This window comes from Leucopleurus acutus (genome assembly GCF_964270905.1).
Source record: "Leucopleurus acutus genome assembly, chromosome: 5".
NCBI lineage: Eukaryota > Metazoa > Chordata > Mammalia > Artiodactyla > Delphinidae > Leucopleurus > Leucopleurus acutus.
In genome coordinates, this window is record NC_139147.1 from 94,215,625 (window position 1) to 94,243,493 (window position 27,869).

At 39.8% G+C, this 27,869-nt stretch overlaps 1 protein-coding gene across 1 annotated transcript in view; it reads left to right on the forward strand.

The window, feature by feature from the left end:
- Nucleotides 1-20,861, forward strand: part of NCEH1 (neutral cholesterol ester hydrolase 1) — a gene marked incomplete at its 3' end in the record, with an annotated part of 61,781 nt that extends 40,920 nt beyond the window's left edge. Inside the window, exons 2-5 of the mRNA XM_082839896.1 lie at nucleotides 3,226-3,454; nucleotides 5,428-5,497; nucleotides 18,613-18,784; nucleotides 20,244-20,861. Coding sequence (XP_082696022.1) covers nucleotides 3,226-3,454; nucleotides 5,428-5,497; nucleotides 18,613-18,784; nucleotides 20,244-20,861 — 1,089 coding nt within the window. The remainder of the gene's footprint in view (nucleotides 1-3,225; nucleotides 3,455-5,427; nucleotides 5,498-18,612; nucleotides 18,785-20,243) is intronic.
- Between the last annotated feature and the right edge of the window lie 7,008 nt (nucleotides 20,862-27,869).

Consider the following 27,869-nt stretch of genomic DNA (forward strand, 5'->3'; position numbering starts at 1 on the left):
ATACCTTGCGGTCACTCTTCCCTAGAGTCTTGCCTTTTTCCACGGTTCTGTCTGGGCATGGGGTACATGTCTGTTGCTCTCAGATTACATAGACATATCTGAGGGTTGCTGTGTCCCAAGGTTCTTTTTTCATTGGATCTCAGATATCAATCCGTTCATTCCTCATTTCATCTCTAATAATTTCTCCTCCCCTCTTCCACCACCTAGCTCGGAGAATCACTTCCTATTCTAGGAGACTTCTTACTCATCATGTAATCTCCTAAATCAATGTCTTTTTTAATTCTCCAAAGGATATAGGCTTTTGAAAATCAAAAGCAGGAGGACATTTCTGTTTCTTTGCTATTTGTTCTCATATCCCTTCCCTGAAATAACAACTACATAAAGGCTTGGCTACTGATTTTACCTGTTGGACAGTAGGGATGGGAGGGGAGTAGTAAGAGGAGCTAACGGAAACGGATATTAGGGAAAAAAGTTAGATACCATTCACAGTTTTATCATGCCACATGGCAGCACATACACATATGAATGTCATCCTATCCTGGATAGGACTCAGAGCAGCTTCCTGGGCCCACACTGTTCTCAACCAGCATCTCTAGGGTAATTCTGTATGTCCTGCAGCCCTCTCATAGTTCCAGGAATCCAGCTTCTATACTGGTTACTTAGTCTCTAAACTTCTCTTCTCTCTTCTTCACAAGGAGGAAAATAACAGAATTGTAGCCAGAATTCAACAACCTCTCCTCATACTGTAGGCACTCAGGCAGTGATAACTATTATTATTGATAATAGTAACGATAAATTGGTTAATGACAGATTACTGCTTGTTTCTCTTCATTTTCAAATTTTGAAACAAAGTCATTATTGTCTGCAGGATAATGATTTTTCATTCTCTAATTTATCAATACAATTCCAAACCTTAGCACAATTTTATTTTAATACCTTTCTGGATTCTTCTTTTCCCACCCATCCAGCCTTTCTTACACCCATCTGCTTATTTTTTTCTCCTTCATAAACAAACTGTCCCTTCTCCAATCAGCACTTCTGCTCCCACACCACCCTGTCAATGTTGTGAACAATGCAGATAGTTGTTCAGAAATTCTATTAATGCAAGTGCTCATAAGCTAATACAGCAGAGGTGCTTCTGGAAAGGTATGGGCAGATTGAGGCAAGTCTGCATGCACTCAGAGCATGCAGTACACGTAAAGGAAACCCGGGGTGGATTCTATGAAAATGAATACTCTTCTCTAATCTGCCTTGTAAAGACAACTCACTTGTTTTACAGCTTTCCTTTAGTTGAAGAAACTCATATGATTTGTCTTATATATTCAATGAAGTCTTCATTTAACTAAAAACAAAAAATGTAGTTCAAAAAGTAACAGAGCCAAGCCTGCCATGTCTTTGTTCATAGTTAATTATTTGATGCCTATCAAGCTACTTGGCCTGTGAGACATGGAATGGATCTTGCGTGTTCTCTGTTAATTGACAAGGGTTTATTGTGTGAACTCTAGAAATCTTAGTGAATACATTCTCGGCCATGCCCTGGCAGATCTCCATATTCCCCAAGTTAGACTGACGTGTTACCACAAAACTTAAGTGATGATTGCTTTTTCCCAATTTGCCAAAGACCTTAAACCCTTAAACTTGTGGTTAGGGTGCGCGCACACACTCACATTTGTTTGTTTCGTATCGAGAACGTTAACAGTTGTTTTAACTTTTTCAATAAATTGGTCAATTGTACATATAGAAATTGAATTATTTTCTTAATATTCATTTGCTTTCCTGTTGCTTATATTTCCAGCAAATGAATATTAATAGAATTATTGGAAAAGCTGTTCATGGTTAGATAAATTGCCTCTTGTTCTTGTTTTTCATGAACACTCGCTAATGGTTTTATAATGCAGTCTTTCCAACTCTTCACAGCAGGGCATATGTAAACAATTTTATATGGGACACTGGGGTAAACAACTCAGGAACTTGGCTGCCCAGGGGCTGAGGGGATCAGTGTCACAGCACATCTGTATCCTCTTCAAGGCATACCAGTGTGCCCCATGTACATGCTGGGAAGCTGTATTATGGTGTATTGCAGACTGCATACAGTTCTCATTTCTATTAGGAACATTGTTTTCTTGATCTTATGAAGGCATTAAATATTTCACTAATCATCAGCATTCTGTTTCATGTTCTACAGAAGGGCACTGTTACTCTCCAGCTGCTCCCCTTCAAGGTTTGAGAGCCACTAGGCGATACAGTATCTGAGTTCACGCGCCTGTGCCGGGAAGGTTTCTAATCACTCTGTGACACTTCTGGGCCTCTCTACCTTAACTAGTCACGGGCTTCCAGATGGCTTCTAATTCTCTGACTTTGAAACATGGCCAGTAGGTCTTGCAGGGAGGTCAGTTTTATAAGTGTACTCAATAGGAAGAGCTTGTATAAGAAGTAGAAAGAGGGAATACATTCCACAGGGGCTTTGCTGGGTGGATGGCCTGGGTCTCCTCTCCAACCAGATAACTTCCTGTGAACACTTAATGCAGAGCTCAATGCCCTCAGGGCTCAGAAGGGAAGAGACAACAGGCTGCATGTTTTTTGTACATTTCTGCAAAGCTCCTGGTTGTGTCTGAGCTGGTCTGCCAGGACTGCAGTTGACTCTGCTCCTTCCCTCTCACACACTCATTCCTTTCTCTTACTCTCAAAACAACCAGACACACTTCAATATATAAGCTTAAAAACACTCTAAAAATACTTATAGTAAATATAAAACTCTCCTCTCTTCTATTTGTATTCAAATAAAGTATTCTTCCTCCATTCCTAGTATGTTATTGGAACTGTGATGTGCTGATTTAGGGTGGGCAGGGGTCGGAGGAAGGGACTGAATCCTGGAATTCACAGTTCCTAGGTTTGAGTCGCAGAACTGCCATTTATCCAGCGAAATGGGCAAGTTCAGCTAATTTCTAAACCTTCTTGATAAAATGAGACTGATGACAGATTTCCCTCTCAGAGACCATCTGAAGATCAAAGGAGATTTACTCTGATATTTTCAGATGAAAATACTCTCAAAGTTCTGAAAACGAAAGGTAAATATGATTTGTTATTGTATTAAAAGTAGCCAGTGAGTCCTCAAGGGCAGCGGCAATTGCTTGCAAGAATTCGAATACTGAAGGGTTGGTGAGTGTGGCTCAGGTGATAACTTAGCTGACACACACTCTCCCTCATTCCCCCCTCATCCTGCAGAGTAACCTGATACACTACTTGGGCCTCAGCCATCATCTGCTCGTGCTGAACTTCATCATCATTTCTTTTGGCAAGAAAAGTGCATGGTCGTCTGCTCAGGTGAAAGTAACAGACACTGACTTTGACGGTGTGGAAGTCAGAGTGTTTGAAGGCTCTGCAAAGCCAGAAGAGCCGCTGAAACGCAGCGTTGTTTACATTCACGGAGGAGGCTGGGCCTTGGCAAGTGCAAGTATGTCCTGGTCACATTCAGGTTGTTTGGGGTTGTAGCTGGCCCACAGAGATGTGTGATTGAAGTGACTTTCTTACTGGGTAAGGAGAAGGGAGCCATTGGACTTGCTTCCCCTGGCAGTCCCAGTTATCCCTATTGTCTCAGCAAAATTATTCATAGTGCCCCCCCTTTCCATTCTTGAAAGGGTCCTGGTTTGGATGATTGATTATATAGCTACCCTATATGATTATATAGCTACCCTACATCAAGGGTTTTGCTTGTTTTTTTGTTGATTCAGGCAGACTGTTTTGAAAATATTTCCTGTAACCTAAATCCTAGACTAACTTATTGTGAAGTACTGAAGTTGCTTTCTGCACCAAAACAAGGTAAAGTTTCCCTGGGCCAGAATATGAGGCCATTATCTGTAGCTCTATGCCAACTTGCGTTTTGGAGACACCTTTCTGTGAAATAGAACAAGTATTTCTGAATACAAGTTAACTCATCAACATTTCATCTGCTTGTGAAAACAAAGATGAAAATATAAAACATACGCCACAGTTAAAAGGAAACGACCTTGCAAAGTTCAAGAACATTCTCTTTGGTATTGGAAAACTTTCATGAACAGATCACACATTAAAAATGTCAGGCAAAAAAAAAAAAGTCAGGCAGCCAAGGGGAGCAGCCTAGTGAGAAGCATACTAAGGAGGAAATAAGGGCCTTATCTCTGCTTGTAGTTATTATGGCGCTACTTTCTCATCTTCAGCCCAGAGCTTTTGGCATCCCCTAAGTTTAAAGGCGATGGCAACTTGTTCTAGTTTGTCTTTTTTTTTTTTTAATGCAACAAAGGCCAAAAAGTATAACTTTTTCTAGTAATCTCATTTCATTTAACTCCATATTCATCATTTATTCTTTTATTCATTGATTCGTTCACATTTCCAGAAGATGATTACTGAATATGTAGGTTTGCCCAGGACTGAGTAGTTTCCCAGGGTGCAGGACTTTCAGTATAAAAACTCAAAGAGTTGTATGCAAACCTGGACCTCTGGTCACCCTAATGTGTGCTTGGTGATGGGGATACAAAACTGAGTAAGACAGAGTCTCTGCCCTAGAAAAGGGTGCATCTGTAGCACTGGACACTTGCCAGGTGAGATAGTATCAATACGTCAGAGGCCAGGAAGTGTAAGTGCCAGGAATGGTATGGATTGTGGGTCAGCCTGGCTTTTTCCACATAATTTTGGCTGATCACTTCTGCCAGAGGAAGAGCTGGAGGTAGGTGTGCAGGTGTTTATGTAGTTATTGAACTTCTGGTTCTTAGACTGCCTTGGAAAACCTATAAATAAGGTAGTATTTGGCTTTCTGTTGACGCAATCCAGCTCTTAATATATTATAAAAACATTAATATATTAAAAGAACAGCCTAAGGGATTAAAGTTTTACATATTAAAATTTCTTCTGTCACTGCAAACCTGTGGATTCTCTTTCTAAGAAATGCTAAGACTTCCTAAAATTCTATTTGTTCTGTGTTGGTTTAAACGGAATACCATATTCTTCAGATTGGTGACTTTTCTGAATCACAGCAAATGATGGTGTTAAAAGAGAAAAATTTTTTGGTTCTAAGGCGGAAACTTCTTATTTTCTGTGATTTCTGGAAAGGCATACATTTGAAGAACTACAAAATCAGAATGAATCTGATGCACTTCATATCGTCCATTATGAAATAAATTTTTAGTCAGTTAAAAACACATTCAAAGGTAATCTAATATGGATTTCCTGTTATTTTATAGTAATTGCATTTTATGAGAAACCAGATTAATTTTTTACATTTGTACATGTAGCTCTGTTAATGAGGTATATGTTCATATTTACTTTTTATTGTTTTTATTATTAATAACTTAAGTCCAAGTCCAAAAACAATCCATAGTTAGCAGAATTTAAGAACGGACAGTATTAAATAAACTGCTTTATAGTGAGTGTTTGCTCCTTTGTCTCTTTCAGAAATCAGGTATTATGATGAACTGTGTAAAGCAATGGCTGAGGAATTGAATGCTGTCATTGTCTCCATTGAGTAAGTAATTAATAATAGTCATAGAAAAACATTTAAGAAGGAATCCTAGATAACCATCTAGTTATTTTATTTTACAAGTGCTAGAGTGTAAAATGAAAGTCCAGAGAGGTGAAGTGATTTTCCCAAAGTCACAGAAAATGATTTCTGTTGTAACTTAGAATTTCTTGAACTAGCTTTATAATGCCTCAAACTATCATTTTATTTTAGTTTTGGAACCTTCTGGAAACGGAATTAGCTGAAATTAAGAGAAATATATTATCAGTTATTTATAGTATATAGTTTGATTACTGCCTTTTTTTTTTTACTTTAGTATAGCTCTGTATTATTAGACTATTGAAGTGTAAGAAAGCCATGCAATGCCTTTCAAGAGGAATTAAAGTATAGCTAACTAACTTTAATAAGTTATAGTTGAATCATTAACCTTGTGAACTGCAAGGTCAGACAGTGCTCATGGAATTTCAGGAGAAAAAACCCTAAAGGGAAAGATTATTTTGTTATGCTGTTATGTGGAAATAAACTATGATAAAAGCATAAGAGAGAAGGGATTTTTTCCATCAGGTTTTTTCTTAGACAGCCAAGTAAAAGCATATTCTAAAAATTACCACTATAAATTTCAACTGATGTTGAAGTTAAAAAAATTCCTGTATAGTGTGACTGTTTTCTGTGTTAATTCTCTCACTTTACCTTCACAAGTGCTGAGAAAGCAAAGGAAGTATGGACATACCAGATAATTCCTACTATTCCATCAGATCCACTCATTTAAAATTAAGTGGAAATACTGTTAAGTCCCCTAAGTTCCGAGAGCGCATTCCTAAGTCCAATTTGTTCGTAAGTCCAACAAACACAATCGTTATCACTTGGTGCTTCTTAGCAGTGTACCAGCTACTTCACCGCTGCTTTTACACTTGCTTCCGGACACCCTGGGCTTGAAATAAAGATACTGTACTACTGTACTCCAGACAGTACTATACATGATTACTGCCTTTTTGAATCTAAAAACCAATCAGCATTTTAAGAGAATCTCTCCTACACCAAGAGTTGGAGAAGTTATCCTCCTGGAGTTAGGTTCTGTAATTCAGACCTTGTAAATAATAGTGTGTTCAACCAGTCTTAGTTAATGTAGCTATTATTATCACTATTAGTATTAATATTAATATCAGTGTTTTGAGTTGTTTCTACCAGTTCTATATTAGCTATTTTTCTGGGACACTAAGAAGAAAGTGAATAATAATTATAATGATTGCAGTGATGGTAATACAAAAATCACAGCACCAATTCCGTGGCAGGTATTGTGCAGGTGCTATGTATATATTGTTTCTCCTCCTTCAGATCTTTGTTCAAGTATCATCCTTTCAGCAAGGCCTTCCTTGACACCCCTAAAATTGCAGTCCACTTCCCTTCTGCTTTATTTTTCTCCAAAATTATCATCAACATCTGACAGACTATATATATAACTTCTTATGTATTTATTGTATTGAATATAAATAGACAACGTAAGTTTTATGAAGGCAGAGATTTTAGGGATTTTTGTCTGTTTTGTTCATTGCTGATCATTAGTGTCTGGAAACGTCCCTGGCAGATAGTGGAAATTTATGATATTGTGATTTGTAACAAATATATATTTGGTCATTCAGATGACCAAAGTGTATTTTTCACATGTACTTGATCTTTGTCCAAAGTTCCTGGCTCACAGCTCCCCAAATCCTTCAAATTTCCTAAGTGTTCAGAGAGTTAAAGGAGTCTTTTGTGGGACTTCCCTGGTAGTCCAGTGGTTAAGACTTCACCCTTCCACTGCAGGGGGCAAGGGTTCAATCCTTGGTCAGGGAACTATCCCGCCCCTACCCCCCTTGCATGGCCAAAAAAAAAGGTGTCTTTTGTTATGTGAATGAGGTGACTTTTGGAAGCACCTAAGGATGGGGGCTGGTTGCCAGGAGAACCAACCATGTGATTAGAGGGCTGGGACTTTCCCACCCTGCTGGCCTCTGGGGAGGAGAGATGGGCTGGAGGTTTTATCAATCACCATTGGCCAATGATTTAATCAATCATAACTAGGTAATGAAGCCTCCATAAAAACCCAAAGGACAGAGTTCAGAAAGCTTCCAGTTGGTGAACACATGCAGATTTGGGGAGAGTAGTGCCCCTCCAGAAGGCATGGAAGCTCTGCACCCCTTCCCACCTACCCTGACTTTCGTATCTCTTCCATCTGGCTGTTTCTGAGTTGTATTCTTTTTATAATAAATCAGTAATCTAGTAAGTAAAATATTTCTCTGAGTTCTTTGAGCCACTCTAGCAAATTAATTGAACCAGAGGAGGAGGTTTTGGGAACCTCTGATTTATAGCCAGGTGGTCAGAAGTACAGTAACAACCATTGGCATCCTGAGTTGGAGGGGATTGTTGGAACCTCCAATCTATAGCTTGGGGAAAAGCATAGGTGACAACCTGGGTTTGCGTCTGGTGTCTGAGGTTGGGGGTGATCCTACAGTTTTGCAGGACTGAACCCTTAATCTGTGGAATCTGCTGCTATCTCCAGGTAGATATTGTCAGAATTGAGTTGAACTGTAGGACACCCAGCTGGTGTCCAGAGCATTGCTTGTTGGAGGTGTGGGGCACCTCCCCCATCACACACACATGTTGAAAATTAGTCACAGAACACCAAAAGAGCATTTAATACGTAGTTATGGAATGAATGCATAAAGAGTCTTGCTTAACTTTCGTATAAGTCATCCAAAGTAAGTATTTTGATATTTTCCCCATAGATGAGGAAATTGAGGACCAAAAAGTTAAGTAACCTGCAAGAGGTCACATAGCTACTTAGTCACATATGTGGAGTGGGGAATTGAGCCAGGTGGAATCACTCCCCAGGCTCCTATGCTTCTTTGGCCCAGTATCAAACTAATATATATATATATATATATATATATATATATATATATATATTTTTTTTTTTTTTTTTTTTTTTTTTTTTTTTTGCGGTACTCGGGCCTCTCACTGTTGTGGCCTCTCCCGTTGTGGAGCACAGGCTCCGGACACGCAGGCTCAGCGGCCATGGCTCACGGGCCCAGCCGCTCCACGGCATGTGGGATCCTCCCGGACCGGGGCACGAACCCGTGTCCCTGCATCGGCAGGCGGACTCTCAACCACTCCGCCACCAGGGAAGCCCTCAAACTAATATTGAAGGAAGCTGATGATGCTGAGTGACAGGGTTATGGCAACATCAGCCACTTTCCATGCCCTGAGCTTATGTAGCTCTCCCCTTACCTCTGCCTCTCTCTGCCAGCTGCACTCCCATTCATAACTCATCTCCTTCTTGCCCCTACTCCAGATCGCAGGCCTAAGAGAATCCTTGCTTCTCCAGTTCCTTGGAAGGGTTGGTCTCCTAAGTCATTTAGGCAGCTCTGACCCTGTGAATGGGAGCCTTAGAATCAGAGTGATGCTGTGGCTTCCTCCTCTGCAAATGTGGCACTGGACAACTCTGGACAGCTCTCCGGCCTCCCTGGATCCTCAGCTGGGCCTCCCAGATCACTCAAGGGCCCTTGATGCAGTTTTATAATGCAGGAACCTTCAAGTAAACGATTGTATCATCTGGCCTGGGTAGCTGGCCAGAGGAAGGCAGGGCTGTTTAAGCAGCTGAACTCCATTATGGAGCAAGGCCCTGCAGCTTGGTGCTGGTGAGCTGGTCTCAGGGCCTCTTCAGTGGTTTCCTGTGTAGCTCCAGCTCCTCAAAGTCCTGAGGAAAGGAGAGAAGGTGGACTTGTTTTACTTGGTACCATAAGGATTCTCCACACAAGCCTTATCCTCCAGGGCTAATGTAAGCAACTGGTAACATGACTTAGCTCTTCCTACATGCCCTTCTCCACCTGTTAGCATCTGTCTCCAGTGAAACAGGTGTTCTTTTAAGTCTGTGCTTATCATAAAACAAAGGATGGATAGGGTGGTTTTTTTAATAAATTTATTTATTTTATTTATTTATTTTTGGCTGCATTGGGTCTTCGTTGTGGCACGTGGGCTTTTCATTGTGGTGGCTTCCCTTGTTGCAGAGCACGGGCTCTAGGCACACGGGCTTCAGTAGTTGTGGCTCATGGGCTCTAGAGCATAGGCTCAGTAGTTGTGGCGCATGGGCTTAGTTGCTCTGCAGCATGTGGGATCTTCCCGGACCAGGGCTTGAACCTGTGTCCCCTGCATTGGCAAGCAGATTCTTAACCACTGCTCCACTGGATAGGGTGTTTTTAAGAAAATTTTTTTTAAAAAAGAACTAAAATATAGAGGGGCCGTGCTTTCATCTTCACTTTCCACTGCGCCAAATCTGTCAATGTAGCATCCGGTTTATCAGCAGATAAGCATCACAGCAGTGGGCAATTACTATTACTCAAGGCTGTGTAATCTCAGGCAAGTCACTTAACCTCACGTGCAAAATGGGGTTAGGACTCTTTCCTGTGTATGTCAACGTGAGCTACTGGGAACAAGAATCATGTCCTCTTTTCTTTGGGCCCACCGCACCCAGTATATGGCTTAAACATGTATGCTAATAAGTAGATACACGTTGAGTTAGGTTAATGATTTCAGAGAGCTGTTATGAGAATCAGTTTGGACATTTGAGATAAAAGGGCTTCTGATATTCTAAATCACTAGACAAGACTGAAGGGTTATTGCTCTAGCCCATAGGACAGAAAGGTCATAGGACAGAAAGGTCCAACTTAACTAATTTATTTATCAACGTGTTTGGAACTCACAGCACTTTTCTTTGCAGAAATAATGAGCTAAGGTGATTCGGATCCATCCAGGCGAGCCAGCCCACAAAGAGCCACATAACCTATGCTCTAGTTGAGGTATAGCCAACATCATATGACCGCGATGTTTCTCTTGGAAAGTATGTTCAGAGGTCTAACTTGGGACCTCTTCTCACTGCTCACCTCTTTCTTTTATTCCATAAACACCTATTGAATTCCTGTTATGTGCCAGCTACTGTGTTAAATTCTGGTGGCATAACAGTGTGAGTAAGAGAGGCATAATTTCTGTCCTCATGGAGTTTACAATCTAGATGAGAAATCAAACCTTGAACAAGTAATATTAAATGTGATAAGTGATGTGAAGTAGTAATGGAGGCATCGAGTAGGTAAGATCTTACCTAGTTTGAAGGGTTTGAATCGAGCTCCTAGGGATGAGCAGAACCTAGTTGGACAGAATGAATTGGTCATGGAAGTCCAAAGTGGTGTAATGAGAGGGCTTGGGAGGATGGGAGGAGGCAGAGAGCATTAAGGGAATGAAATATGGGAGAAGACAGATGAGGGGACCTATGCTTCTGGCAATGACTAAGGAAAATAAGAAATAAGGGTGGATAATCCTGAGAGCCTTCACAAGGATGGTGGACTCTTGGTTCTCTTGGAATTCCTTCTCCTAGCAGGGAGGTTGTCTGGAGACAGCTTCTCCTTATCCTTGAGGCCAACAGGAGTGGGTAGTGGTGTCATGGCTTTACTTCAGGTAGGGAGTGGCCTTGTGGAAGGTTAGATATAATCTGAGGAAGCTGGTAGGCAAGGGTTGGGGGCAGCCCTGGTGATGGAATCACTTCACATGAAGCAACACCAGGAGCTGGAACTTCTGAGTTTGCATCACTGCTATTGGCTCAAGATTCTGGGAACAGATCCAACAACTGAGGTAGACAAAGATCTCAAGGTATGAAAATAGGCCATGAGTTCTATTTAGTAGCTCCTACAACACTATGCTATTTTTACACATAATTGCACAGTAAGTATTTATGAAATAAATGGAAGAGTTCGTCTTATCATACCCAAGATACATAATCATTTACATAATCATTTACATAATCTGGGAAGGAAGTTTATATTCATAAGTTTATTTTCATAAACTTCATTGCAGTTTAACTATAATATGGTACCTTTTTACCTGTAGTTTATATAATAAAACACAATACTAGAACCATAAGGCATCAGGAAAAAGGAAGATTTAATTTCTTTCTTCTTTTTTTTAAAATTAATTAATTTATTTTTATTTTTTTGGCTGTGCCGGGTCTTAGTTGCAGCATGCCAGGTCTTCGTTGAGGCATGCAGGATCTATTGTTGCGGCGTGAGGGCTCTTCGTTGTGGCGCACAGGTTTTCTCTTCTCTAGTTGTGGCATGTGGGCTCCAGAACGTGTGGGCTCTGTAGTTTGCCGCCCGTGGCCTCTCTAGTTGAGGCGTGTGGGCAAAGTAGTTGCGGCGTGCAGGCTTAGTTGCCCCGCAGCATGTGGGATCTTACTTAGTTCCCCGAACAGGGATCGAACCCATGTCCCCTGCATTGGAAGGCTGATTCTTTACCACTGGACCACCAGGGAACTCCCTAATTTCTTTTTTTTTAAATTAATTTATTTTATTTATTTATTTTTGGCTGTGTTGGGTCTTCGTTGCTGCGCGTGGGCTTTCTCTAGTTGAGGCGAGCGGGGACTACTCTTTGTTGCGGTGCTCGGGCTTCTTATTGCGGTGGCTTCTCTTGTTTTGGAGCATGGGCTCTAGGTGCACAGGCTTCAGTAGTTGTGTCACATGGGCTCAGTAGTTGTGGCTTGCGGGCTCTAGAGCACAGGCTCAGTAGCTGTGGCGCACAGGCTTAGTTGCTCCGTGGCATGTGGGATCTTCCTGAAGCAGGGCTTGAACCCATGTCCCCTGCATTGGCAGGCGAATTCTTAACCACTGCGCCAGCAGGGAAGCCCCCTAATTTCTTTTTTTTAAAGATAAAATGCTAATGTACAGCATGGGGAGTATAGTCAGTAATACTGTATTAACTATGTATGGTGACAAATGGTAACGACTTATTGTGGCAATCATGTCATAATGTAACATAGTGCCATAGATCATGGCACTATGTTGTGCCCCTGAAACTAATATAATATTGTATGGCAATTATACTTCAATTACAAAAAGATAAAATGTGAGATAATAACAAAGTAGGCATGTCAGATATTATTAAATTCTACAAGGCATTTACATTGCTGTTTTTGGTTGTCAAAAATGGTTTCAAGTTGTGTTTTGCTTTTAACTAAGTCTGTACGACACTAAAACTCTATTTTGTGTCAGTGGAGACCTATTCCCATCCACCAAATATCAGGCGGCACTATGCACAGAGAACTTAAAACTTGACAGAGCTGTAAAGAAGAACGTTGCTCACACAGACAGAATAGAAGCTGGACCACGTATCTTAGTCTGCTGCTTAAGCAATGGGACTTTTATGACTCTGTCCTGCTCATCCATAAAATTAGATGAGTACAAGCTGACAAACTCACAGAGCTTCTAGAGGCACAATACAACACACATCTCGATAAATAGTTGTTCAAACAAGATACTCTGGAAGACACGAGCCACGGTGACCTAGCTGTGACTCTCCCTCTGCTCCTTTTCCTTCTCTTCTTCCCAGACCAGCACGCAGAAATCCTCATGCCTCACCCCAACCTGGGCAGCCCTGAGAGATGGGCAGACTGAATTCCTCAGGGTTCCCCTCCAAGAAAGGGAAAATTTGTCCAAAACTTTCCTTTTACTCAGTCCAGGCTACCTTATTAGCAAACCCAAAGGCCAGTGTTACAAATAATTTATTAATGCTACAGAAAGATAATATTGAGGCTTCTTTTAAGAAGTAGGTTGTTTTAGTTCCTTCACTATCATTAACTAATGAATATCCTTTTTAGACATATTAAGCTAATGTCTTCTTGGCTCTGTTTTCTACTAACATTAAAAAAAAATCTACTGGTTTCTCTCTTGTGGTTTAGGTCTTTTAGAATTTGGGGGGAGGGGGGCTTGGAGCTGTACAGAAAGCCTGTGCTGCACACTGCAGCGAGGTTGGGAAGCCTAGTTCCGCCCACACCTGAGCCCAGAGCTCTGTTCAGCTTCTGAAATCACACAGAGAAAGGAGGTCCGATGGACATGGACCCAAGCCTGCTTGGGATTCTGTAGCCACCTGAGGGAATGTTTGGCTCTCTATTCCCCCTTGAGCTTAAAGGCGAGGTTTATATCTGAATTGGGGAGGGGAGGCCTGGGGAGCTCCCTGCCGTGTCCATAGAGACGTCTCAGGAAGTCTTAACTCGTAAACAGCGTCAGAGCATCATATCATTTACACGGATCACAATTCTAGGTTCAGTCAGTCCTAGGATTTTGGTGACACATCCTGACATCTGTCAGTTCTTTTGAATGTACTTATTATCCATTCAGCCAAGCCTTTGTTAAGCTGGGCTCTGCCTTGCTGAATGACTGGTAGTCAAAGCTATTTCGAGAGCCAATTTTGCAGAAACAGAAAGGAAGACCCTTCCTCAATCTTTATGCACAAACCTCATTGCACAAATGGAAAGAGAAACAATTATCCATTCACAGTCTTTCCACTTTTATGTAATTTTATTATATATTCTTTTAATGGAAAGGAAGCTTCTACCTATTAGAGGAATAAATAGATTCTTCCCCTGGAGTTGTCCCTCTCAAATAACACAATCTGACTGTAATTGTTGTTTTGTTTCAGATAACCCCTACTGATATGGGTTCTTTAAGACTGAGGAGAATGTTAACCTTTTTATGTTCTCAAGATGAATCTACTGAGCTCTTCTTGGGAGACAGTGAAAAAGGAAAAGAAAAACGAAAGAAGGCCAAAATGGAATGTGATTTTATCTCACTCCTGAATCAAATAGGAGTATAATTTCATTCCGGAATATCACATGTACCTTTCACCTAACTGGCACTACGTGACGAGAACTCAGTGTCCTTGCCCGCTGCAGAAGACTGTCTCAGTGTTTCCAGGCTAGCTTATTTTGAGGGAGAATGCACTTTACAGCACTCTTAGAACACTAGTATTATTCAGGGCTTCCACATCCATAGTCTTGGAAGCAGCTCACATTTTCCTTCAACTCTGGGCTGTGTATCTGCCTTTGACTTAAGGAAGAATTTGTCAGTCTTTCTGAGCATTGCTCCATCTCCCTGGTCACTAACAAAGTAGATAATAAAGTAATAAGTTGTAGAAATGGTGCTGCTTATTTCAGGTGGGTATACATCGAACTCTAGTACATAGCTGTGTGACTTTCCGTCTACTCCTAGAGGAAGTTGACATGTCTGTTATGACCTATTGTAAGAGAGACTTTGAGGGCTTCAAGCAAGGAGAGTTACTTTTGGCTGGGCTCTTAGAAGATTTCATGGAGGAAGTGGCATTTGAGATGAGACTTAAAGAATGGCAACATTTGATGAGGAATTGCTGGGGGAAGGGCATAGGGGATGGAGAGAATGCATTGGGAACAGGAACAGGGAGTTGTGTTCAGAGGAGAGTGACAGTATGGTTGGATTCAGTAATATTTCTAAACCCTGGCTGCACATTAGAATTACTTGGGGAAATTTTTCTTCAAATATAGTTATGCTGGGCCCCACCTCAGATCAAATAAATTGGAATGTTTTGTAGAGGAGCTCAAACCTCAGTGTTTTATTATAAAGTTCCCAAGATTATCCTATGGTGCATTTAGAGTTGAGAAACTCTCAGCTATGCAGAGCATACAGGCAGGCAGTCCTTGGAGATGTGCCCAAAGAGTAGGTGGGTTAGGAACAATTTCTTTTTTTAAATGTTTTTTAAAGGCATATAGCTTATTACTTTTCCCACCATAAGAGTATGTAATAAAATATGACATATTTTATATGTAAAAAGTATAAAATTAATCTCTAAAATTTTGTTTGGGACAAATAAAAATATCTTATTAAAGATGTACCATGTGCCAGGTACTCTGCCAGGTGGTTTGTTTTGAGAATATTGCAAAAACATTGAAATCATGAGAGAAGTTATGGGATGTCAGAAATCTACAGTTTTGAGAACTTACTGCTTTGGTGAGGTAATGAAAACACACACACATACATTTAAAGGCTGTGGGTTTGGAAGAATGAGAATATTTTAAAAGGGGGCGGCATGTGGATTTTGAAGTCAGTTGTGAATTCAGATCACAGCTTTGCCACTTACTAGCTGTTGTAGACTAGTTATGCATCCCCCTTGAGCCTCATGTTTTCATCCTTAAACCCACAGGTTTGCTCTGAGATTTGAGTACCTGGTGAATACCTGGTGAGGTACCTCACCTAGCAGGAAAAAGATAATTTTTATAGAGTGTACATATTTATTAAATTGAGTAAACCTCATTCCTGAATTTACACCAAATTTTGTTCTTCTAGTGGGAGGCACCTGCACTAATAGGTAGGTAGAAGCTGACACTGCAGAGTCATGTATCCTGCACTGAGCTGCGCAAATTGAGACTGTATGTGCCACAAATTCATCAGGTGCTTTCACTCAAGATCTACAATTAAAAAAAAAAAGGCAGAATCCCCTTTCAGTACTTCGCAGGGACACAGCCTTGAACAAAAGCATCAGATAAATGTATTTATGCATGCTTTCTTTGACTACACCACTCATGAATCACCTCCTGACTCTCAGTTTTCTGTGTCTATAATGATATTACAGAACCTTCGTGATACTTCTCAGGCCAATTTCAAGCTCCTTTGAAGGCTCATCTTAAAAATATCTAGGGCTTCCCTGGTGGCGCAGTGGTTGAGAGTCCGCCTGCCGATGCAGGGGACACGGGTTCGTGCCCCGGTCTGGGAAGATCCCACATGCCGTGGAGGGGCTGGGCCCGTGAGACATGGCCACTGAGCCTGCGCGTCCGGAGCCTGTGCTCCGCAACGGGAGAGGCCACAACAGTGAGAGGCCCAAGTACAGCAAAAAAAAAAAAAAAAAAAAAAATCTAGTTTCACTACATCCTTCAGTCCATGAAAATAGTATCCCTTCTTAATGTATAAAACTAGAGAATGTTTCCAGAATGAACAAAGATAAGGGGAGGAGGGCTTAGGAGATAGATCTTCAAGGGCACCAGAAGGACTAGGATGTTTACTCTGTTATCTGAGCCAGTTATTAATCAACTCATAAGATTTGAAGTAGTAGCATATGTTTTAGATTACCAGTTCCTCTTTTTTTTTTTTTTTTTTTTGCAGTACACGGGCCTCTCACTGTTGTGGCCTCTCCCGTTGCGGAGTTCCTCTTGATTCAAAGTCATTAAGACCTTTTGTGAAACAACATCTGAAAATTTGATTCACATATGTGTTCTAGCAAAATATGTTCTGACCTCTTGGGCCACTAGGAAGATAGTCTATCATGCTATCTGGAATCTTCCTGAGACAAAATAGCCTTTATTTTCACACCTTGAGTCAGTGCATTTGTTCTTATTTCATTGAAAGAATTAAGAATTCAGCTTGGTAATATGAAAGTAACAAATTGAGACCTCATCCCAGAACTGAGGGTAAATAGAATCATATGAGATGACTCCACCTATTGGACAAGATGGTGTACTCCTACTCCTTTTACCCATTATTAATGAATGAAATAAAGTAGCAGCAGCTTCACTAAGACATTGTGAAAGTCAGCTGGAGGAAAAATATTTCAGATGATTACTTGATCATCACAGATGGAAAAAAAAAAGAAATTAGAAAACTTATTTTATCTGTTATAGGGCAACCACTCAGGGAATTTCTTATTGCATTTTGTGTTTTAAAAATGTAGTCATTCCTGAAAGAGCAGATCTACATTCACTACTTATCAAAGTATTTCACAAATATTTGTCGATTTGATTGTATCTGCACAGAATGTCAAGTTTTCTTTTTTGGCTGCGCTGTGCCGCTTTTGGGATCTTAGTTCCCTAACCAGAGATCAAACCCGTGCCGCCTGCAGTGGAAGCACGGCGTCCTAACCACCGGACCGCCAGGGAATTCCCAGAATGTGAAGATATTTCATTAACTATCTGGAATTTAGATGGGGGAAATGAATGACCTTATATAGAGTAGTATAGAAAAAACTAGTTTCTGAGAATAAATATGCTCATTACAAATTGGAAATCAAAAGACTTGAGTACTAGCTGACTATTATTAGGTTTTAATTAATTAGTTCCTATCCTACCTTGTTTTGATTTGTGTTTGGCTTATTTTACAAATCAAGTAGTTTTTCTGTGCCTCAGTTTCTTCACTTGCAAAATGAAGGTATGTTAATACTCAGAAAAGTTTTACTAGATGCATGATTGTGTGCTCAGCACATTGATAGATATACACTGGAAACACATAGTCCCTGATATCGGAGAACACACTCTTAAGAGGAACTACGGAAAGAAATCATGTTACTATGAGGCAATATGAACAATATACCCCAGCACATAGAAGTATCAAGGAATGGTAGCCAGCTGAGCCCCAGAAGCAAGTGGAGTTGTAGTCAAGGAGAGCTTCCTGGAGAAGGCAAACCCTCAAGGAAAGCTTAAAGGATGAGTGAGAAGTAAGGAGTGTGGAGGATGAGAGGGCATCTCAAGCCGAGACTACCAATGGATTTGTAAGGTGATATTATATATAGGTGGGGCATTTGACAAAACCGGGGCTCTTGGGGCTCTTAAGGGAATCTGAATCCTACTAAGTGTACAAAGCAGGATCCCAGAGGGACTCTAATCTTGCAAAGTGGGGCAGTAGGAGAAGCCCCAGAAGTGTCCCAGCAGGCCTGCCATGGGCCATCTGGAAACTTGGTTTCCCTTTTGCTGGTTGACAGCTGACATTTTAGTTCCAGCCTTCCAGAGAGCAGATACATTGCTTGGGTTTAATGTCGGGCTGGCAAGACCTCTTCAATGGAGTACAGTTTTACTATATTTATCAAGTAAATCATGAAGAATACCACATGCACTCATTAAACTTGAGACCAATGAAGTGGTTAGTGCTGCCGAGTCACCTTCTAACCCAGAGGTGTTGTGAACGGAACACTGACTTCCAGAAATAAAATTCCAGAATCTTTTGTGGGTCTATCTATATTTTAATAATCAACATCTGCCTTTTACTTCAAAGTTTTGTTTTTGCCTTGGTGGTGGTTGTAGGTTTTTGTTTTTGTTTATTTTGTTTGGTGGCCCACAGTAAAAATTACTATGACAAAATCATGACTTTTTAAAAGTATTTGAATTGCAAGAAGATGGTTTATTTTTATATTTATTATAATTCCTTACCTGTTTGTTTCTGGCTTCAAAAGAACCAGTTTCCCCTTAAACTTTAAATGGCCTCTGAAGACTTGGTGAAGTCCTTAAATGAATACAACTTTTGTCTTCACAGATACAGGCTAGTTCCAAAGGTTTATTTTCCTGAGCAAATTCATGATGTTATACGTGCCACAAAGTACTTCCTGCAGCCAGAAGTCTTACACAAGTATTCAGTTGACCCAGGCAGAGTCGGCGTTTCTGGTGACAGTGCTGGTGGGAATTTGGCGGCTGCCCTGGGCCAACAGGTAACAGAGAGCCCTGAGGTGCTGGTGGACGGAGAGCATGTGATAATGTTCAACAGATCGTCCACTAGGCATGGCAAAGGCCTAGCTGGGTGGGCTGGTCACCTGGGGGCCAAGTAATTCAGATGACTGCACTTGGCAAGCTCTCAGAGATCTTTTGAAGTAGGAAGAGGGGTCATTGAAAGAATTGTAATCTCTGAGTCCTTGGAAGGGCCCTGATTACAATTAAGGTGAGTAATGTGAGAGGAGGGCTAACATTTTAGAGGGCTCCCTTACTCCTCAGGGATATGCATGGAAATTAAGTATCTTCTGCTCCTTTTCCATGTTGGACTTACAAAACAAGATAATTTTGCTTAAATTCCAATTGCTAAGGTTGTTTCCTTAAACTTTGAGCCAAATTAAAATATTTAAAAGTGTTTCCCAAAGGTATTTTTTTTTTAATATAAAAGAAAGAGTTAAATGGTTCATCCACTTTAAATGTTACAATACAAGTTAGTCTGAGCTTTAGCTGGTTAAATTCTTTGAAAACTGTCTAGCTGTAGTAGCATCTCCAATTTTGGGCAGCTGTGTAGACTCAAAGATAAGTACATTTTCTTCCTTTTCTGGGTTAAATAATTTAAGAGTAGCATCTCTGTCTTCTGACCTCCAAATTTCTTTTGGCATTCTCAGATAGCATCTGCCTTTTCATTTGTGTCATGTCCTGATTTCTTCTCTTTTGCTATAAATAAAGAACTTTGTCCTCCGCTTGGCATTGGTGGGTTTGCTATCCACACGTCCAAAGCGGTAAGAAGAAAGTCCTGGTACAGTGGGGAGAGCCTCATGGGCTTTCAAACTGGCCACAACCAGGATGGAATCCAGGCCCCGCTGTGAGAGCTGTGGGGCTTTGGCATGTCCTCTTACCTCTCTGAGCCTCAGGAAAATGAGGCTCATGCCATTTGATTGCAGGGCTGTTGCCAGGATTTAGTGATATGAGGTATATACAGTTCTTGGCACACATTAATAATACTATTAACTGATCATTTCCTCCTGCTTTTACAGAGCAGTTGCATCTTCCCTTGGGATGGGTTCTAAAGTGCGGTGTGAAACAAAATTGTATGGCTAACGTTACCTTGAAGATTGTTTAGCTGCTCGTGAAACACAGTGACCTAGTTAGCTGCCATTTAGATGGAGGTTTAAGGACCTAAGAGATCATGTACCTTTGAAGTGTTCACTCAGAACTATGAGTTTCAAACATCACACCTTTCTCAGTAAATATCCAGCAGCTTGAAGGGTGCTGGTAGTGGTGGCGATGGGGAAGTATTTATTTTTTAAACTACATTCCTTAATACCATGCCTGGTAGAAATGTAATACTTATACCCCTTTGATTGAGTCAAGGTAAAGCACTGGGCTACTTTAAAAGGTATGGTTTCTGTAAAAGAAGCCATTCAAAATGAAATAATGTGTTCGCTTTTTCTTCTCCAGTTTAATCAAGATGCCAACCTAAAAAACAAGCTCAAAGTGCAAGCTTTAATTTATCCAGTTCTTCAAGCTTTAGATTTTAACACACCCTCTTATCAGCAAAATGTGAACACCCCCATCCTGCCCCGTTATGTCATGGTGAAGTACTGGGTGGACTACTTCCACGGCAACTATGACTTTGTCCAGGCAATGATAGTTAACAATCACACTTCACTTGATGTGGAAGAGGCTGCTGCCCTCAGGGCCCATCTAAACTGGACATCCCTCTTGCCCGCATCCATTACAAAGAACTACAAGCCTGTCATGCAGACCACCGGCAACACCAGGATCGTCCAGGAGATCCCTCAGCTGCTGGATGCCCGCTCAGCCCCACTCATCGCAGACCAGAAAGTCCTGCGGCACCTCCCAAAGACCTATATTCTAACCTGTGAGCACGACGTCCTAAGAGACGATGGAATCATGTATGCAAAGCGTTTGGAGAGTGCAGGTGTGGAGGTGACCCTTGATCACTTTGAGGATGGCTTCCACGGATGCATGATTTTCACCAGCTGGCCTACCAACTTCTCAGTGGGAATTCGGACTAGGAATAGTTACATCAAGTGGCTGGATCAAAACCTGTAAAGGCGTGAAATTTCTAAAAGGCTTGAGCCCCTCTTGATCTCCTGCACCTGCTCTGGAAAGACATTCACTCTTTAGGTGACTAATTTCCCCTCGTTACTTGAGTTATGGAATCTCTATTCCCTGAAGACTTTATGTTAATTTAATTTTAAAAAATGCTTTTGAGTAACATAAGTGCAAAAACATCTGAATCTGGTTCTCTAAGTGAGCCAGTCTCTCCGTTCTTGTTTTAACCAAATTTCTACTAACACCCACAGCTGCAGAAAGCAGGGCTAGGAGCTGGAAATAGCTTTGGGTCTTGCCTCCGTCAAGAAGTTCTTTGTGAAGAAATTCTACCAGCTGCGGATGACCTTTAATGAGTAAAAAGAAAATGTGGGCTCTTCAACTTGCTAGAGTTTACTTTGAATTAAGAACAGTGTTAAATGTGTTCACTTCAAGGTCAGTGCTGGCTACCAAGTGCCCTCTGTTCTTTATGGATGGATGGCTTTGTTTCCTGTGGGAATTTTGGCAGAGCTGTTCTAGCAAGGACAAGTTTCTCAAATGACTTTCCTCCTTTAGAGTGTTAATTTTATGTGATAGCTGTCTCTAAGTCCAGTTGGATTATGATAATACTTGAAAGTTACTTTCTACCACTATTATTAGAAAATACGAGGTTGCATGCACTGGATACCTGTACATCATTAAGTTTTTTGGTTATGCTATCTCCCTGGTGGAGATCTTTTGGGAGCAGATTAATTTAGATTTAGAATAAATTTTCCTTTACAGAACAAGTAAAAACAGACAAATGAACCAACCTATTGTTTTCATAATGAATACTTCTCATACAAATTACCAAGAGTGGTGTGTATATATTTGGCATAGTCAGAAAAGAAGATACATTTAATATTAAAATTATGAAAAATACCTTTAGAGGGTCTAGTTTATTCTTGAAAACTCAATTTTTTCACTTACATGGCTTTAAAATGGGGCTATTTTGGTATATATAATGTACTGTATTGTTTATTTTTTTAAGTTATTTAATGTTAATATATATAGCTAGACAAGATTTTTCAGAATAAAGTCAGTAATGAATATTAAAAATAATGATTTTTTAAAAAAACTACCTTAGGGTTTAAAAAAACAACTTTAGAATTATATCCACATGTAATTTTATGGAAAGAGGTAAAATACCTATTAATATTACTATATATAAGGCCTAAATATTTTGATGTTTATATGCATATACAAATCACAATAATTAGAAACTATGACTACACCTAGTAAAGTCATCTAAGTTTATAGTTCAATAGCTTAGACAAGACACACATTGGTCATTTCTGCTCCCTGTGGTCGGAGGAAATACTTCATGCTCTTCTGGGTGACACCCTTCATTATCGCCTTCCAAGTAGGTCTAAAGTTACAATAGACCAGGCTTAATTTCATATGAAGCCTTCACTGCCTGTGGGACATCTTTGGCATACAAGGAAGCTCCAATTCTGATTTGACTTGTGTACCTTCGCCCTCCTTCCTGCCACTCTTCGTACTGCTGCAATCTGGGCTACTTTCAGGGACTGCAGAGAGCAACTACACAGCCAAGTCATGATACAATACATTTATCAGTGGAAAGAAAGTAGAGCCTTTTCACTCATTTGAAAGATGGGTATTTCCTACTTATGAGGATGAAATAACAAATGAATGTATATGTGAAAGTGACTTGCACTATATCCCACCTCAGACCTTTCTTGAAGGTCTTCCTTGAAATTTTCCTTGGTATAATAATTGGGAATCATGATACACAAAAACCACTAGATACAAGAGAGGCTAAACCAACCAAAAATCTGAGTGCTAAGAATTCCTTTGGGAAGCATACAGAGTTTATATTGAAGATATTTTGGCTTGGAATCAGTTAATTTTGTTTTAATTTTTGTTCTTATAAAAAATGTTTATGCTCTGCAGATTGATTTTTTTTAAGTGTTATGGCTTTGTTTTGTTTTCCTATTTTAAGAAAAAATGGATAGTCTTTTTACAATATCGTTGTTGTTTGTGAAATGTGACCATAAATATATGAAGAAAAAATCTTGAAGTGCTACAAAATCTAGTGAAGTGCAAATTAGTTACTGTTTTATCATTGATTTGTGAGGAAGTTAAGACTGTTGCATATCTTGGTGGATATAATATTTTATGCATGACCTTTTAACCTTTGACTTTTTGCTTATTTCTCACTGCAAAGGGCAAGGCAGATTTTATGAAGGATTTTGGTAGCCAGTCTATTTTGTAAGACGAAAATCCACTATGGAGGTAGGAAAGTATAAATCTGTTTTGATTCATGTTGGTAAATAAAATGTCTCCATCTGGAAATGTGCCTCTTTCACTTCCCCTCATCTCATTTTCTGGTTCCCCCCTCTCTTTCTCTTGGTATCCTAGATCCCTAGCCACAATTCAGCCCAAATCTTCTGCCCCCTGGAGTCCTCCAGCTGCCTTTCAATTACTGAGAGGTGACTCAGTGGCCTCTCTGATGACATCCATTTCATGTCTGGATACAGTATGTGCTGCTCGTACTGGAAACCTGCCTTGGACTGGCTAGAATATTCATAAAAGTTAGGCAGTTAGGCAGGCCATGAGACAATGTGGGGACTTTCCATACACATATTAGGAAGGGTTGATCACAGTGCAAATGAATTTGGATTTGAACTAGTTCAGGCAAAGAAGTACTGATACCACTGAAGGCAAGTTTTCACATTGACTCTGTCATTACAAGCAAAGCTAATAATTTCACGCTTGAGTTCATTATACTTAGTTCACTTCAATATCATAGGAATTTGCAAAACTTTTTTTTTCAAAGTAAATTGTTTGTGTTGGTTCTAAATGGTCACATATGTGTGGGTAAATTAGATTTTCCTATTCAATTATTTTCATCTTCTCCAGCAAAACCTCTGGTGTGTGGCTATATTTTGCTGAAGGGATCCACTAATGGTCCCAACAATTCTCCTTTAGGGCATTTAAAATGTACTCTATGTGTTTTAATATTGTTTTTTCTTGTGATTTTCATTCTTTTTTAATCCCCCATTTTTTTAAAAAAAACTAACGTCTCATATTTTCCAGTGGATCCCCTATTTAAACATCTAGAAGATACTGATATTAGCATCATATTCGTCAAATTTGAGATTGAAAATGTAAATATGATTTCCAGTAGGCATACATGTATTGTTCAGCCCTGTCACTCAGCATTTTGTGTCATTAGAGAGAGAGGCTGGTGACATTTTGTGTCTTGTTAGAAATGTCCCTACCAGATTTTCTCACCACTGGTATTTCAGATTGAGAGCTCCATCTTCTCACATAGGCTGCCTACCCAGACTAGCTATTTGTTACTGTTTTTCTGTCATAAGTGTAGAGTGGAGTTTTCCAGCTGCTACTTGACATGTAGTGTTGTAGTAGGTGGGCTGTAGAGGCAGATATGAGAATCCAGATGGCTCCTGTTAAGCCAGACATTAAGGAGTTGCAGACACGTAAAACAATGCCACACTTCTTACTCGTTTGTGTTTGGAAAATTTAGTGATTTTTTTCCACCATAGAATATAGCTTAAGGTAACATGTAATTAAGTACATGAATAACTGTGTTTACAATTTCTCAGTTTTAATTCCTAATACAGTGAACATCAATAAAGTTCATATGAACAGAAGCTATTTGGGGTCCTCAATAATTTTTCAGAATGTAAGGTCCTGAGACCAAAACAGTCAAGAAGTGCTGTTGTACATCATCTATGGCAAGCCCTGTATTCTGTGCTAGGCTATATAGCCAGCCAACGCTGACCTTATCATCATGGGAGACACATGCCATATTTCTCTTACCTAATACTCTTCCCTCTACCCCGATGGCCTTTCTTTGCCCTCCCTTGTCTTCCTTTGCCAGCCTGCTCCAGGAAGCCCTTCCTAACTCCTCCCTCCTCAGGATATTTAGGTGTCCCTCCTCTGGTCCCACATTGCACTCAACACATGGCACGTAATTGGCTATTAGTAGGTCTGACTCCCTCACAAGAGGGTGGGATCCTTGATGTGGGGTCATGTCAGCATCACTTTTGTGACCCCAGTGCCTGACACAGTGCTTCTCACAGAATAATCGCTCAATAAGTCTTTGCTGAACAAATGTTCTTGTGTTGTTGCAATTAAAGCATAGTGTCCTTTTCAATGGCATGTAAAACTATGCCTGGTGCTATTGTATATATTTGCTTATTTATATTCTTAAGACACAAATCTCTGTTTGTTTTAATTGTTTTCCCCCAGCAGATGTTTTCTTTCTACCCATGCATTAAAGACTTATTTGGTCAACAAATGAAATCCCGGAGCCCACAGAGTATTTTTAAAATTCAAGGCAACTGCCAGCAGAGGGCACTCTTGAAAGTAGAAGGCGTTAGACATCCTCCACGCTGCTGCTTATGTTTCACCTGGAATTTAAAAAGATTTCCCAACAGCTTATAAAAGGTAAATAAAAAGACATGCTATATTTAATCACAGAATAAATTAAACTGAGTATTTTTTTTAAAATAGACTTTAAAATCCTCATAAGTACCTAGAGAAAAAAAGACTGCATTTTCAAACCAAAGAAAAACAAAACTAAAAAGCACTCACATTGATTCTTTGTTAAAGCATGACTCACCTCTCTGCCCACCAAAGTGCTTTGTCTTTTTTTTTACATGTTTTTATTCAAGGTAGGTATTTGCCATCCATTTGGAAAAAGGCTGACAGAAAAATGGTGTTCTACATTTTTGAAGGACCATTTAGTACAGTGGGAAATATAGGAAGCACTGGATGAATCCTTAGTTGGGAAGAAACTACCTTTGAAAACAATAAGTAAGGTAGAGCTAGATGGCCTTCAAAAGCTAAAGCACATTTTCAATTCAAACATTCAGCAGTGACATTTTCAGTATTGCCATACTTTTTTTTTAATATTTAAAATTTATTTATTTCTTTATACAGCAGGTTCTTATTATCCATTTTATACGTATTAGTGTATATATGTCAATCCCAATCTAGTATTGCCATACTTTTAAAAACAGATATAATATGTTCCATGGTTAAGGGAAAAAACCTTGCCACTCAGCTCACGTGGAACAGAGGAAATGGAATGAACTAGAATTTAGGAAACCACAATTCCAGTTCCAGCTCTGCCATAAATTTCTCAGTGAATTTAGGTAAGTCTTTATTCGTACCTTGGTTTCCCCATTTTAAATTTATATTTATCTAAACTTTTTTTTTAACCTCTTTATTGGAGTATAATTGCTTTACAATATTGTGTTAGTTTCTGCTGTATAACAAAGTGAATCAGCTATACGTATACATATATCCCATATCCCCTCCCTCTTGCATCTTCCTCCCACCCTCCCTATCCCACCCCTCCAGGTGGTCACACAGCACCGAGCTGATCTCCCTGTGCTACGTGGCTGCTTCCCACTAGCTAGCTATTTTACATTTGGTATCTAAACTTTCTCACTCCATGAAAATACTTGAAGCAGCTTATAATGTAAAGATACAATGAAATAGAGATATAGAAATAGGAGCTTATAGCCAAGGAAAAGAACAAAAATATGCCAAATAGAAAAATCAGTTGTGGTTAACTTCTGGTTTGGCTGAGTCCCCTGGCAGTTGAGGAAAAAAGTAAAAAATGTGATTAGTGATTTGGCATTTCTGTCAGTGTTTCTGAGGCATTCCAGTTTCTTAGGGTTGATGGTCTTTCCCTAAGACTGAATTCTAAACGAAAATCCCTCCATGTGACTTAATGGAAAATCTCCTCAATTATTTTAAAGCAAATACAATAGGAACTCTTACATAGCTATTTATTTAGTCAATTTCAATGAAAACTGAGGACATGATTTTAAACCTCAGTGTATCCATATGTTCACTCAATGAAAGTTAATAGTGCTTACCTTACTGCCTGCCTCAAAGGATTAAAAAATAAAGCTAAAGAAGGAGATTTTTTTTTAAGTCATGAGTTTGTTAACCTGAAACAAATAGGCTGCCAGATATTTCTCCAGCAATGATGGGTTTATTCGGGATCAGCAGAGAATTGCAATTCAGGGTCTGCGGCTATGGTGATCCACATGCAAGTCCCAGTATGGCAGGGAAAGGAGAATACTTTTACAGAGAGGAAAAGGAAACTTGGGAGAACTATTTAGTAAACAACGAGTCCAGTGGCTTTTCCACTGGTTGAGTCCTTGTGGGGAAGAAAAGGAGGGTGTCTTCTTTTTGGGCTCTACTATCGCCGCAGGGCACAAGAGCGCCCCCTTCTGGTCTCCCAACTCTATTTGATTGAGGTTTCTGTTCATTTTTTACAAGTTAAATGTTAGATATTATTAAATGTATCCCTCTAGGTATAGTAATAATAAGATGATCAGCTTTCTGTTCTTTTATTGATGCCAAGAGGGAAAATATCAGGGGGCATTATAGGTAAGGTACATAGGAAAATGATTAAAGGTTATACAAGACACTTAACTGGTTACCTCTGGGGAGTGAAGATAAGGGTCCTAGGGAAAGATCTTTTTCTCTACCTTGCTTCCCTCTGAAATTTTTGAATTTTTTATAATGACTATGCATTATTTAATATTTAAAAAGCATAAAAGAAAAGGCAATCTGCTCATAAATAATATCTATACAATCTAGGGTATGCAAAATAATGCCAAATATCTATTTATATTTCCATTTAGTGGTGATTTAGTTCATCTCTTTGCAAGTCATCTCTTGCAAGAAACAGATACTCATTCAAGCTAGCTTAAGTAAAAAAGGGAGGTTTATTATAAGGATACAACCAGAAATCTTCTGTACATCCAGATAAAAAAATGAAAGAAAGCCTGCTCTCATGGAGCTTGGTACAGAAAATTCAAGGAGCCAGTCTTCTTACTCTGTCTCTCAGTGGATCTAATTTCTTCTTCTTTCTTCTTATCTTTCTAAATAACTAACTTCTCTCAGCAGATAGGCTTTCTTGGCTTGCTTTATGAATCCATCATAACTTTGTATGATCAAAAGTGACCATCAATTCTG